Source organism: Salvelinus alpinus, chromosome 3 (genome assembly GCF_045679555.1).
Source record: "Salvelinus alpinus chromosome 3, SLU_Salpinus.1, whole genome shotgun sequence".
NCBI lineage: Eukaryota > Metazoa > Chordata > Actinopteri > Salmoniformes > Salmonidae > Salvelinus > Salvelinus alpinus.
The window spans coordinates 86482152-86496040 of record NC_092088.1 but is presented as its reverse complement, the minus strand read 5'-3'; the positions used below and the strand labels follow the sequence as shown (position 1 = coordinate 86496040).

At 46.7% G+C, this 13889-nt stretch overlaps 1 protein-coding gene across 4 annotated transcripts in view; it reads right to left on the bottom strand.

Annotated features, from left to right (window-relative positions):
* Nucleotides 1-1382: 1382 nt before the first annotated feature.
* The window catches only part of LOC139571481 (mitogen-activated protein kinase kinase kinase 4-like), a 39171-nt gene continuing 26664 nt past the window's right edge, over nt 1383-13889 (bottom strand). For 2 of the 4 annotated variants that reach the window (XM_071394402.1, XM_071394404.1), the window contains exons 2-14: nt 12795-12994; nt 11884-12491; nt 11148-11792; nt 10360-10881; nt 8274-8537; nt 7901-8053; nt 4360-4517; nt 4091-4207; nt 3366-3465; nt 3030-3113; nt 2515-2799; nt 1964-2113; nt 1384-1577 (exon numbers count right to left, since the gene is read on the bottom strand). In XM_071394402.1, coding sequence (XP_071250503.1) covers nt 1407-1577; nt 1964-2113; nt 2515-2799; nt 3030-3113; nt 3366-3465; nt 4091-4207; nt 4360-4517; nt 7901-8053; nt 8274-8537; nt 10360-10881; nt 11148-11792; nt 11884-12491; nt 12795-12994 — 3457 coding nt within the window. In that variant the 3' untranslated portion in view covers nt 1384-1406. Of the gene's footprint in view, nt 1578-1963; nt 2114-2514; nt 2800-3029; nt 3114-3365; nt 3466-4090; nt 4208-4359; nt 4518-7900; nt 8054-8273; nt 8538-10359; nt 10882-11147; nt 11793-11883; nt 12492-12794; nt 12995-13889 lie in introns of all 4 variants that reach the window. The other 2 variants (XM_071394405.1, XM_071394403.1) reach the window with 2 other exon arrangements.

Sequence of the window (13889 nt, the reverse complement as noted above, 5' to 3'; positions counted from 1 at the left end):
TGTTGCATTTACTGTTCGATATCATACATTTAAATGTCTTTCCTACCCTACCAGCTACCGATGTCAGTATTCTGTGAGCTGTTCCATGCCAAAACCAGTTGACAGCTGCATACTCTTGCTGTCTGAAGATGATATTCCGCTGAAACTAGGCTGTGTGCATATTAATATATTTCATGTGCTTTGCAATTGTGTAGGCTACTTTGTGCATGATTTCTCTATTGTACTATATCATTAATAAGTCATATACCTCTACTACACTACTTTGATACACATCAGTAGGGATTAAGAAGTGGGTATAGGCAATGCCCACTGAAATAAGGTATATGGCTTATCCCTGACCTGCGTATACCCTCCACTACACCACCGGCCTGCGTATACCCTCCACTACACCACTGGCCTGCGTATACCCTCCACTACACCACCGGCCTGCGTATACCCTCCACTACACCACCGGCCTGCGTATACCCTCCACTACACCACTGGCCTGCGTATACCCTCCACTACACCACCGGCCTGCGTATACCCTCCACTACACCACCGGCCTGCGTATACCCTCCACTACACCACTGGCCTGCGTATACCCTCCACTACATCACTGGCCTGCGTATACCCTCCACTACACCACCGGCCTGCGTATACCCTCCACTACACCAATGGCCTGCGTATACCCTCCACTACACCACTGGCCTGCGTATACCCTCCACTACACCACCGGCCTGCGTATACCCTCCACTACACCACTGGCCTGCGTATACCCTCCACTACACCACTGGCCTGCGTATACCCTCCACGACACCACTGGCCTGCGTATAACGTGTTTGTGTTTTACAAAAAGTGCACTAGTATTACTGTTGCTGTCCTTTTCAGAATCACCAACATGTTACACACTATAGGTTCACCACTGAAGGTCTATAGGTTCACCACTGAAGGCCTATTAGGTTCACCACTGAAGGCCTATTAGGTTCACCACTGAAGGCCTATTAGGTTCACCACTGAAGGCCTATTAGGTTCACCACTGAAGGCCTATTAGGTTCACCACTGAAGGCCTATTAGGTTCACCACTGAAGGCCTATTAGGTTCACCACTGAAGGCCTATTAGGTTCCCCACTGCTCTCTCCTGTCTATAATAGCTATAAAGGCTGTTAAGATACTGTATTCATGTTTTAAGAATATGTGGCCTGGCGAAGTGGTTATGCGCTGACTGAACAGAAGCTGATAATTATGAGTTTTTTACTGCGCTGGTCTCCGGAAAAAATGATGAGTCCTCACTGTCCCGAGACAGAGTACAAAATGTATCTGACACCGAGACAAGACCGAGACACCGTGTGTCTGGAGACTGGACTGCTACAACACTGCTTATCATACACCCACCCTCATCAACCCAACTGTTATAATATGCTCTATTATTATCTAACCTCGAAGGCAAAGTTGTATCCCTGTATCATGGCTTCTCTGTAGTACTGCTGTAGTGTGGCCGACTCCGACTCCTCCACCTCCACCTCAAACTCTGACGTGAACATGTACTCCACCCGGTCGATGGCTGTGTTGATCTTTATACACAGCTGTAAGGCTTCGTTCTGTGGGAGGACAAGAGAAAAGGGAGGGATGGAGAGAAAAAGAGAAATACTGAGTAAGAGAGGGAGTCAAAAACACACTAACTAAAAGGAAAAATACATCACTTTATGAGGGCTGCTTCAACCACAGACACAACACACAGGAATCTAGTCGAGGAGAGAGACAGCTAACAGATTTTGAAAACAATGTGATGTAGAATAAGACAACAGTTATGTGCATGACTTTTTTTCACAGCTCTCACTGCAGTATAAACATGACATTTGTGCAAAGTAATTTGTGAACTTACCCAATAGCAGCTCAATAAACCTGGGCTTAAGTGAATATTTATTTACAACAGGGAAATGAAAAGCAGTACATGATCAATGTAAATAAATACAGTGGATGGTACCTTGAGTTGCTCCAGGGAGCGGGCGATGAGGGGCTGGCTGGAAGTTTGTTCCCTGTGGAGGGTGAGCAGGTCATCCATGCTCTGCTGGAAGGCCTTACGCTGGGCCACCAGGTGGGCTGATTGCATCACTATCAGGAGCAGGTTCTCCACCTGATCAATATATTAAGAAAACAATCAATCAATTCCTTTGGGCCACCAGGTGGGCCGGCTCATCACTTTAGGCAAGTCAGTGTCAATCAAGTCTTTGAGGATGAGTGTGTAGTCTCAAGTCTAACAGAGTCAGAGTCAAGTCTCAATTCCTTGAGGACGAGTCATAGTACAGTCAAGTCTAACAGCTGAGTTTGAGTCAAGTCATAAGTCTCTCTTCTCTTACATCTGTCAGTATAATGTTAGTTAGTGCAAAGCAGCTACATATTTTGTTATATATAGGTTCCCATGCAATCAGGCTTAATAATCTACTTCAGAATGGGAGATGGGATCACACATACTTTGTCATGGCTACACTGCAAATTGATTAATAAACCCTGTTCCCAGAATTCCCACCAACCGACCTTCATGGCTCGTAGAGTGTCCACAGTCTCCATCTGAGGCACCAGTTTGACCAGCTCCCCGTCCCACTGCCACTGCACCGCAGCCTGGGCTGCCTCGCCAGGTGAGTCCCCTGCTCCGTGCTTGCTCATCAGCAGATAGGCCTCATCCTCTGCCATCATCTCGTCAGGCTCTTTACTGCAGTCCTTACCAGCTGCAGCATTAAGAAGTTGCAGGATGAGGGCCCGCTGGTCCATCAGGGAACCGGGGACAAACACCTCCAGCTCCTCCAGCCCTGGGATCTGGACCTGCAGACAATCAGACAGACAGGTTAGCATTTTCATCCTTCAAAAAGGGAAAGGACATACAGGAAGTACATCGAAATAGCAATTTCATTGAAAAAGCAATGATGAATATTGGAATTTCAGTTTAGTTCTGGAATGGAAACTTCCTGAAATGGATTGACCCAGACCCTCTGTAGAACACAGAGTGAATAGCACGGAGGGTGAAAAGGAACAAAAGGGGTCATTTGAGGCACCTTGACATAGTTTCTCTCCATGAGGGCCTCCAGGAGGCATGGTACCCCCCTGGTAATGCTGAAGTCTGCAGCAATCTCCAGGTCCTGTAGTGGAGAGAGGGAGTCAGAGCACTCAAAATACACAATTATTTTATGTTCATACTTCCTAGATTTAACCTGGGAAGTCACATTGAGATCGCTATCCTTTTTTAAATTTGTTATTATTATTATTTTACAAGTGAGCCATAACCAAAAACACAGCATACATTTACTTACATACACAATACATCTGTGCATTTCCCAAGTAAAAATAAGCAGGAAGAAAATGGGGAAAACAAAAACTGCTCTCTCTCTCACCTTACGGAGCATTTTGGCAAAGCCCAGAGCTTTGGACGCCCTCTCTCTAGCCTCGTGGAACAGTTCCTTGAGTGACCGGCTCGTCTCGATTACCGACCGCCTAGTAGGACAACAAACCAGCTCAACATGAGCCTCTTAGAATGTCAAGTTCACTTTATTAACCCAACCGTGAGGAATTCAGTTGGTCATATCTAATAGTGACGGGGGGTAATCCATTGTTACATATCGCAATATTATAGCAATGCTTTGACTCCAAGTATCAATTTGCACCAAAAAAATTAAACCATGTACAAAAATGTATAATATATACACACACATTCTTATAGGCTGGGCCTGGCTGCCAAGTGGGTGGGCCTATGTATTCCAAGGCCCACCCATGGCTGCACCCCTGCCCAGTCATGTGAAATCCATAGATTAGGACCTGATTCAATTTATTTAAACTGACTGATTTCCTCATATGAACTATAACCCAGTAAAATCTTTGAAATTGATGCATTCATATTTTTGTTCAGTACATATTTAGGTGATAATCCCCAAGAAGCCGTTGTTTGGAGGATTTAATGGCACGGGTGCTAGGCACAATGAGCAATACGTTTGGAACATAAAATGTCATTAAAATTGTGAGAATTGCAATACATACTGTTTTGGCACCTAAGAATGGTGATAATATCATATCATGAGGTCCCTGGCAGTTCCCACCATCAAAAACATAAAACAAGACATACCTGATCTCATCTGAGACTGTACTGTCATCGGCACTTTCCCAGAATTCATCACCACTCCTCTGTAGGCCCGCGTCCAGGAAGTCCCCAGTGGACTTGAGCAGCATCCCAGCAATATCACTGAGAGAGAGAAGAGGCAGGGGATCTTTAGCCAAGCGGAGATAACTAAACACAATGTTAAAAAGAGGGAGCAAGTTGGATGCTTCCAAGAAGTATAGACACTCAACATGAGATACAATAGAACAAAGAAACAGAATCAGTCAAACACTAACCAGAAGAGTTTCCCAGACTGAGCCTCCCCTCCTCTGATGTAAGGGGTGATGACCTTGGTAAAGTCCCATTCCTCCTCTAGAAGGTTCTTCAGGCTGTGTGAGGCCTGGGGAAGCTGCTGCAGCATCTGGATCCAGCTGTGCATGTAGTCAAAGTACACCTGCAGACAGAGGGATGAATGTGTGGTGATTATCAGGTAAGTGGATATTTTTGCCTACCTGCAGGAAGGTGTATTTCCAATGTTATTCATTTCGATAAAAAGGTGCATGCATCAGTTAGTTTCGTCTCAAGTTTGAGTAAATGTATGTTTTAACAGTTGCTTTGCATGGTTTCTCCACCGTATGATTGTCCACCGTTTTTATGCCAGTCAAGTCACGCTGTATAAAAATAAAATAAAAATCACGACAGCTCTGATGGAAACAGGAAGTGTCGTTACAAATTTATAAAATGTCGACAGAAAATTTCTTAGTTTGACATGGTGGGAACTTTGTGTTGGTAAAATGTTATTATGCGACGAATTGCAGTGGAAACAAATTATTGCGCATTTGTTGATAGAATAACCATGTAGAGGTAAATTTGTAGTCCCGCAATGCTATGCTGTGTGGTCCTCCCATTGCTACTTGGAAAAGCATGCAGTTTAGGCTACAGGATGGTGAAAGTGCACACAGTGATGAGACTGATGCTCCTTTCCAATAAAATTCAGGGTCTTCATCAGTATGCTAGTGACATGAAGATCGGTGCGTAGCTGCCAAGTAACAACTATTTTGCTTTTATCAATCTCATCATATACCCTAATCTGTCCAGTGTCCACTCTATCAGCCAACTGTCTAGAGAACATGCATGTGCGACAACCAGAATGAATCTGGCGCAAATTGGGACATAAACCTAGCTTGTGATATCGCCATCATTATCCTAACACAAATTCCCCCTATAATGTATACCATCCTCCCTAAGGCATCTGGTGGTGTTGCTCTGTATTCGTCAGCAGATGGCAGAGATACTGGAGAATACATTCATTCTTATTGTATTGGCCCCACTCCATGCTCTGCAGGCCCCACTCCATGCTCTGCAGGCCCCACTCCATGCTCTGCAGGCCCCACTCCATGCTCTGCAGGCCCCACTCCATGCTCTGCAGGCCCCACTCCATGCTCTGCAGGCCCCACTCCATGCTCTGCAGGCCCCACTCCATGCTCTGCAGGCCCCACTCCATGCTCTGCAGGCCCCACTCCATGCTCTGCTCTTCAGGGAAGGGTTGTGATATTCCTAAAGGAAAGCATTGAGTGCTGGCAGCAGGCAGTAGACTAGACTAAACTTTTTCCCTGACAGTGCTGTTGTTCTGAGCCTTCTTGGAATTCAGGAACATAGTGTTTTATCAGGTTTTTATCAGACTACCGGCCGGCCGTCTGTTCAGAGAAAAAGACCGACAGCGAGGAAAGAAAACTCTGCCGCCTAAATTCCTGAGAAGTAATCAATTCCTGCCACACCCCTACCTACCATGTGCTGCTTCAGCTTTGTAGTGGTTGGTTAAAACACACTCACACCAGAAATCAGCACACAGTGTCCTCAAGCAGGTTTACCAGGAGCTATGCCTTTGAGCCTCAGTCCTGGGTACTGGTCAGCTATCCAGAGAGACAGCCTCTCATACAGTACACCTCTAATCTGGATGAGTCCCAAACGGCACCCTATTCCCTAGGGGCGATAAAGTCCTAGACCACTGTTATTCTACCAACAAGCAAGCATGTAAGGCCCTCCCTCATCCTCCAAATCAGATCATGTACTCCTACTTCCTGTTTACAACCAGAAACTCAAAACAGGAAGTACCCGTGACTCGCTCCGTTGAAGAATTGTCACCAGAGTCAGAGATTATGCTACAGGTCTGCATTGCTAGCGCTGATTGGAATATGTTTTGAGACTCCGCCGACGAGCTAACCACCTGAGTCACCGGTTGCATTAGAAAATGCATCGGCAACATTGTCCCCCAATCAAAAGCCCAGGACTAACACATGTTGGCGCTAAACTAAAGAGCAGGGCTACCGCACACAGAGCTATCGTAGACAACCCAGATGCTACGGCTGAGGACAGGAACAAGAAGTCCCACTATCACCTCCGCAGAGTCATCATGGAATCATACTACACAGGCTCCGACGCCCACCTCATGTGGCAGGGGCTACAGTCCATTACGCATTACAAAGGAAGACCCAACCGTGATCTGCCCAATGATGCTGCTCTACCAGACCTGGGACAACCTCTCCTTGTCACAGTCTGTAATCCACACGTTTTAAGATGATCATCATTCCTGTCCTCAATAACTCTTAACCTCTCTTGGGTAGGGGGCGGTATTTTCACGTCCGGATGAAAAGCGTGCCCAAAGTAAACTGCCTGTTACTCAGGCCCAGAAGCTAGGAAATGTATATAAATTGGTAGATTTGGACTGTTTCCAATGGCTTTCGTGTTTATGAGGCAAAGTCCTTCCAGATTGCAGTTCCTAGGGCTTCCACTAGATGTCAACAGTCTTTAAAAAGAGTTTCAGGCTGTTTTTTGGGAAAATGAGCTAGAAGTTGTAGTTTTTCTAAGTGGCTCCCATTTTGGCTGTAGTGTTTCCATGGCGTGGGTGAAAGCGTGTTCTTTGTTATTTATCTGCAAATCTACCATTCCAGTGTTTTACTTGCTATATTGTATTTACTTCGCCACCATGGCCTTTTCTTTGCCTTCACCTCCCTTATCTCACCTTGCTTGCTCACATTGTATATAGACTTATTCTTCTACTGTATTATTGACTGTATGTTTTCTTACTCCATGTGTAACTCTGTGTTGTTGTATGTGTCAAACTGCTTTGCTTATCTTGGCCAGGTCGCAATTGTAAATGAGAACGTGTTCTCAACTTGCCTACCTGGTTAAATAAAGGTGAAATAAATAAAATAAAATCTCCGGTAATGAACATAGTATTCTCCATCTTAAATTGTATCGTTTATTTACGTATTAGGGTATCTGAGGTTTGATTATAAATGATGTTTGACTTGTTTGGATAAGTTTATTGGTAACGTTTGGGATTCATTTTGTATGTATTTTGAAGGAGGGAAACAGGTGGATTATTGAATGAAGCGTGCCAGCTAAACTGAGTTTTTATGGATATAAAGAAGGACTTTATCGAACAAAAGGACCATTTGTGATGTAACTGGGACCTTTTGGAGTGCCAACAGAAGAAGATCTTCAAAAGGTAAGGCATTTATTAAATCGCTATTTCTGACTTTCGTGTCGCACCTGCCTGGTTGAAAAATGGTTTTGTATGCGGGGAGCTGTCCTCAGATAATCACATGGTGTGCTTTCGCCGTAAAGCCTTTTTGAAATCTGACACAGCGGCTGGATTAACTTTATTTTGATGTATAATACTTGTATTTTCATGAAATTTAAATATTTATATTTCTGTAATTTGACATTTGCGCTACGCAATTTCACCGGATGTTGGCCAGGTGGGACGCTAATGCTAATCTTCCATCCAGGATTTCTGGAAACCCTAATCCTAACTCAGTAGGTCTGTTTTACCACTAGCATCTTGTGGAGGTCGTCCTCAAACTCGTCTATGTTGGCGTTGGTCTGGAGTCCCTGGGGGTCTGTGACCACCCGCCTCAGCATGTACTGGTAATACTGCTTCATCAGGAGACCACCTTTCAACACCTCCTTACATTCACGCACCAACTACAGGACAGATGGAGACACCGGTTAGCATGGGCATCAACATATAGCCTAACCATTTCATCTTACTGAGCCAAACAGAGCAGGCCAAGCTATACTAGGCTGGCCTGGTTACACATCCACCATAGATGATAGAACTGTGCTTTAAAAAGGACAATATCTGAAGTTCTGGTCAGCCCAATAGTGTTAATCAGTCAATAAAGAAATCAGTGTGCCTGCTGACCTGTTTGATGCTGAGCAGTGAAGGCTCCCCTGCAGGTCTCTGTTCCAGTCTCAGTTTAAGGCACTCATGTATCACGTTCAGCAGGACCCGGCACAGGACCAAGAAGGCAGGTCGGAACGAGGGTAGGTCCATGTCCAACAGCTCCTCCCAAGAGACCTGGTCTGCCCCCAGCTCCGGGCCACAGGGGGCGCTACAGGAGGACAGGTGGCGGGACAGTTCTGGTAGGTAGTCACTGTACAGCATGGGGTCTGGGAAGTCTGTGAACTAGGGGTAGACACACGCATACAAAAACACACAATACAGACAGGTTAGCATGTCGACAAACTACAGAGAAGAGAGGATGAGGTAAGTATAGTGGAATGCAGTTTCCAAACCTCTTGAGTATTCAACTGGTCAACTGAGAAGAAAAAAAATCTCAAAAATCTCCCTAACAAGAGCAGTGTACATTCATTGCTAAATCTCTTGCGGTTTACAAGTTGAGTATGTGGTGAACTTTGCTTTTCAACCAGCACACCGTTGTTGCTTTCACAGATAATTTACCACCTCATAGAGAGAAGAGACCAAGCCTTCCCTCCTTGGGCCCCAGGGAAGGTGACTTAGTCATCCTGAATGTTTATGGATAGCGTTTTGTGCACACTGTTTCTGCACATGGACCAGTCACAGCTCAGAGAGCACTTAGCTAGTATAACACATGGACCAGTCACAGCTGAGAGAGCACTTAGCTAGGATAACACATGGACCAGTCACAGCTGAGAGAGCACTTAGCTAGGATAACACATGGACCAGTCACAGCTGAGAGAGCACTTAGCTAGTATAACACATGGACCAGTCACAGCTGAGAGAGCACTTAGCTAGTATAACACATGGACCAGTCACAGCTGAGAGAGCACTTAGCTAGTATAACACATGGACCAGTCACAGCTGAGAGAGCACTTAGCTAGTATAACACATGGACCAGTCACAGCTGAGAGAGCACTTAGCTAGTATAACACATGGACCAGTCACAGCTGAGAGAGCACTTAGCTAGTATAACACATGGACCAGTCACAGCTGAGAGAGCACTTAGCTAGGATAACATGCATTGTGCATGGTGATCTTAAGCTTGTGTGCGGCTGCTCGGCCATGGAAACCCATTTCATCATAACGGTATTTAATACATTTTAATATTTGTATCTACTTTCAAAGTAAATACCTGAAGTCAACTTGTTCAACGTGTTAGGAGATAAAGACGATTGTGTTACACATTTCACCGGTCACAATGTTTAATTATGAAACTTACCGGTAGTCCCCAGTCACGTGGTGTTTGTTTACAAGCACACAATGACAAGAGACCGGAGCCACTCACTGTTGTACAGCACGCGTCAGGTGATAAGATATCTGTCTAAAATGTACTGTGGGTAAAATGTATATAGGTTCAGAACTTTTGTGAAATAGCACAGTTAAAAAATATATGGCAAATAGACATCAAACTGGATGGACAACAGAAATATATGGGAGAGATGAAGGTTAGCGGAAGGCCAGGACTAACACCAAACAAAATAAAACTATTGTAAAATGTATATAGTATGTATAAGCTGGAAGTAGAAGCCTAAGTGTTGTCCATTAGTTTGTGCATTTGGTTTGCTAATTTAGTAGCTAGTTAGCGAAGTGGTTAGCTTCTTCCAAAATCAAGCTTCGCTTAGTAAGAGCAGAGAACCCCCTCCTGAATCAAGAGCCTTGCGGTCTAATGTTTGTTTTGTGTGCGCAGCAAACTGAGTAGCATTTTTGAGTTACTTGTATGAGCTGGGATGTCTGTCCTACAAATACTTTAGTTCAGAGACAGTAGAAAATGTTTGCATGGGGGTTGTTAGCATTCTCTATGTGATTTTACATGTACTTGTTAGCATTGCGAACCTTCGGATAACAGAAGATCAGTTGGGTTTGAAAATAGCGCCTCGTGTTCAGTGCCAGTATTGACGAATATCCCGGTTTGGCACAAGGTCAGTATGAAGGTATGACAATCTGGATACCATCAAAGCCTACTCGTATGTAATCTTTTCCTGTATAAAACCACATTAAAGCAATATGGCAGCTCTCGCTCGCTTACCTCCTGTGCAGGCATGTGGCTGAGCAGGGCTGCCCGGGACCTCTGGAGGGAGGGGTCCATCAGCTTGTGAAGCCTCAGGATCAGTTTCCTCAGCCCCATCTGTTTCAAGGCCTTATCTACAAAGGGTCTGTAGATGGCTGTGGGACAGTATATCCCCCCTGTCCCTGTTCCCCCTGATACCACCTCTATAGTCCCAGTCCCAGCCGCTGGGAGGAATTTGTCTTCGGATAGTAAGTGGGGGAATTTAGGAGTCAAACAGGGGAAGAGCTCTCCCATCGTCTCGATCCCTTGGGACTCGTCCGTTCCCCCATCCTCCACCACTAGGTCCCGGTCCTCTCCGTCGCTGTCGCTGGCGATGAAGGTTGCCGTGGAGTCGTTCTCCTCGTCTTCCTCATCCTCGTCTTTGTCGTCATTGCCGTGGGAACAGCGTGGCGAGGGGATCTCGAAGACGGGCCAGCCGATACGGGAGAGGTCCCGGAGGCCGAGGACAGTGGCCATGACACGCAGCTTCTGGTTCAGATCCTAATATAATAACAAATATATGCCACTTACCAGACGCTTTTATACAAACATTTTTCACACCTATTGGTTACATTTTGACGTAATGGTCTAACCCATGATCCTGGTGTTGCAAGCACCCTGCTTTACCAACTGAGCCACTTAGGACCACAGAAGAGAGAAAAAAGGGATTGCTTTGCCATTGAGAGGACAATCCCGTTCCCATTGCCCAGCTCTGGTATTACTTTGAATGTGCATACAGTAAAACCCTCCTCCATCCCTCACCGTACCTGTGTGATGTTGAGCCAAAGACAGAGTGCCTGCACCCTGCCCTGGAAGTCCCTGGCCGCGTACTTCTCATAGTCCTTCTGGAGGGTCTGCAGGGACGGGTACAAAGCCTCTACTGACTCCAGCAGCTCCATCACCCGTTTGACCTGCTCGAAGGCCAGCCGCTGGCGCTGGAGGTGCTCCCTGTACCCCGCCCCGGAACCCAGGGGGGCCGCTGCGTCTACTGCCGAGGAGGGGTTGGCGCTGAAGCCCCACGGGTCAACTGAAACAGCGTGGTTAGTCTCTGGAGCTCCACCAGCAGCAGGCTGGTTAGAGTCCCCTTCCTCCCCAGAAACAGTCTCAGAGCCCTGGGTTGGAGACCTCTGCTTGGGCACCTGGCCTGGACCGCCACAGCCTGACTCTGTGAACACTAGAGTCCTCTGGGCCCCCTGGTCTGGAGATGCTCCTGGTACTCCCACTCCTACCCCCGTCCGCAGGCCAGGTTGCCCAACGCCTATGGTGCTAGGGCTCAGGCTGTGGTAGTCAACCTTGAAGTGGAGGACCTCGTGGATGATGTCTGGGATGGCCTGACGAGCTGTGAACAGGAACAGGTCCTGGTCGTTGACGGAGCGTCTGGCATGCCACGCCTGGAGCTCCAGCCACACCACCTGGGTGTTGGAGAGAGAGCGAGATAAAAATACACCAGTATGCAGAAATAAGTGAATAAACAAATATGTAAATAAGTCAGTGAATAAATACGTCATTGTTCTGGGCCATGAAGGCTGAGTTCTCCAGGCCGCGCTGCTCCTTCTCCTTCTTCTTGGACGACATGGATGTCAGCTTCAATAACAACCTCAGCGTCTCAAAGAACTTGAGTCTATCAGCAGGGCAGTCTGTACGGGAAGTCTGGCGGTGGGTGCGGTGGGCCATGGGGTGGGGCATAGTGACCAGGAGCTTGCCGCTGCCGCAGCCCAGTGACAGGTAGGGTTTCCTGGGGTCCATGTTGAGGGCTGAGCCTCCACCGAAGGGGCTGGAGGTCTTGGTGAGCGGGTTCAGCATGAAGGAACCGTGGAAGGTCTTCTTGTGGTCTCTCTCGCTGGAACGCAGGGTGGCACGTTGTTTTTGACCCTGTTTGTAGCTGTGTTGTTGATCCTCGCTTTGTTTCTTTACTTGTTTGTTTATTTGGATCCCCTCAGAAGGGTCGGTCTGTTTCTTGCCCAACTTGTAGTTATGTTGCTCGGCCTCAGGGGGCTGGAGGTGGGAGTCTTTGTCTTGGTCTCGCTCGGCTCCTTCTCTGAGCCTGTTGGGGTTGGGCTGCCTCTCTCTCTGGGGCTGGGATGGGCTGGAGGGGGACGTCTGCTTGTCTGCTGAGATCCAGACAGAGAGTGGAAAATCAATACTAATTCTAGAACCTTTACCCACCAAGAAAATCCACGTTATGGTTCCTTTACTCACTGCTACTGGCTCATTCCAAATGCGGGCCACTATGTTGGTTGCAGTTACACTAACAGGTAAAGTGGGTTTATCTAATGTTTATTTCTCGCTTACCCTTGTTATGAGAGCGTCCAGTTGACTTGCCCTGGCTGTTCCTCTGGCGTTTGCCTGACATGTTTACCACACAACCCCCCCTGTCCTCGCTATGTCTGACCGTATCTTACCCCCTAACTTACCCTTGTTAGGAGAGCGTCTAGCCGACCTTCCCTGACCTTGGCGGTTCTTCTGGTGTTTCCCCGACATGCGTTTCATCTGCCGGGGGGTGCAGGGGGGAGACGTGCTGTGCAGAGCTTCCTCTTCCTTGCTGCGCTTGTCCCACAACTCTTCCACCTCGCAGTTCTGATGCACCAAACCATATTTTGAGGGATTGGCCTGCCTGCGGGACAAGAGTAGAGTTGTTTAGTAGGGATTCTATGGAAACAAATCTAGTGTCTTCAACGGAAAACATCCTATGGAGGAGATGAGGGGTGTGGTCAGAGAGAAAAATTCTGAAAGTTGATGATATGTACATTACTAGAGTTGGCAAGATTTCCTATTTATCCAATCCATGTGTAGGCCTATCCATGGCAGGCAGCCAGCCAATCTATTCTCATGCAGTGGGTTTGCTCTCCACTTAAAGGGATAGTGCGAGATTTTGGCAAATAGTAGCATGCTAGCTGCTCCCATAGACTTCCAGTCATTGTGCTAATGCTAGCTAGCAATGGCTCGCGAAACTACCTTCAAACTGCACACAGAGACATACAAATGGTATCCATGAGATCATCTGACTTTGGGTAGTAGACAAATGGCTTAATTTACAAAATGTCAAACTATTCCTTTAACTGCAGCTGCTGCCAGACTGACTACCTGCTCTAGGTACATCTGACTGATAACGAGTGGTTTGACTAGAACGTCCGTCTAGCCTGGAGCCTGCCGGGATGCAGCCTTCACTGCCTCCAACAGAACCAAGGCTGAAGGACCACAGAGGGCCAGACAGACAGGATAATGGACTGTGGTGGGTGTTCATAGTTCACATCTCTAAGGTAAACATGACGGTGTCTGATATTTCCCCATATTCCTTATTATTGCACGACATAGGGAACGGCACCATATTTGCTATAGCATATCAGATGTATGTCTGGAGCCTTACTGGCTGGCTGCTTCCTTCAGCTCCCCCAACAGTAGCAATGATGTGTAGGCTATGGCCAGACAGACAACGAAAAATGCAACCTTTTGGCTTGGCTGTGCGAGTAAAACATTTTAAAATGGTCACACTGGTGCGAGCTGCAAAT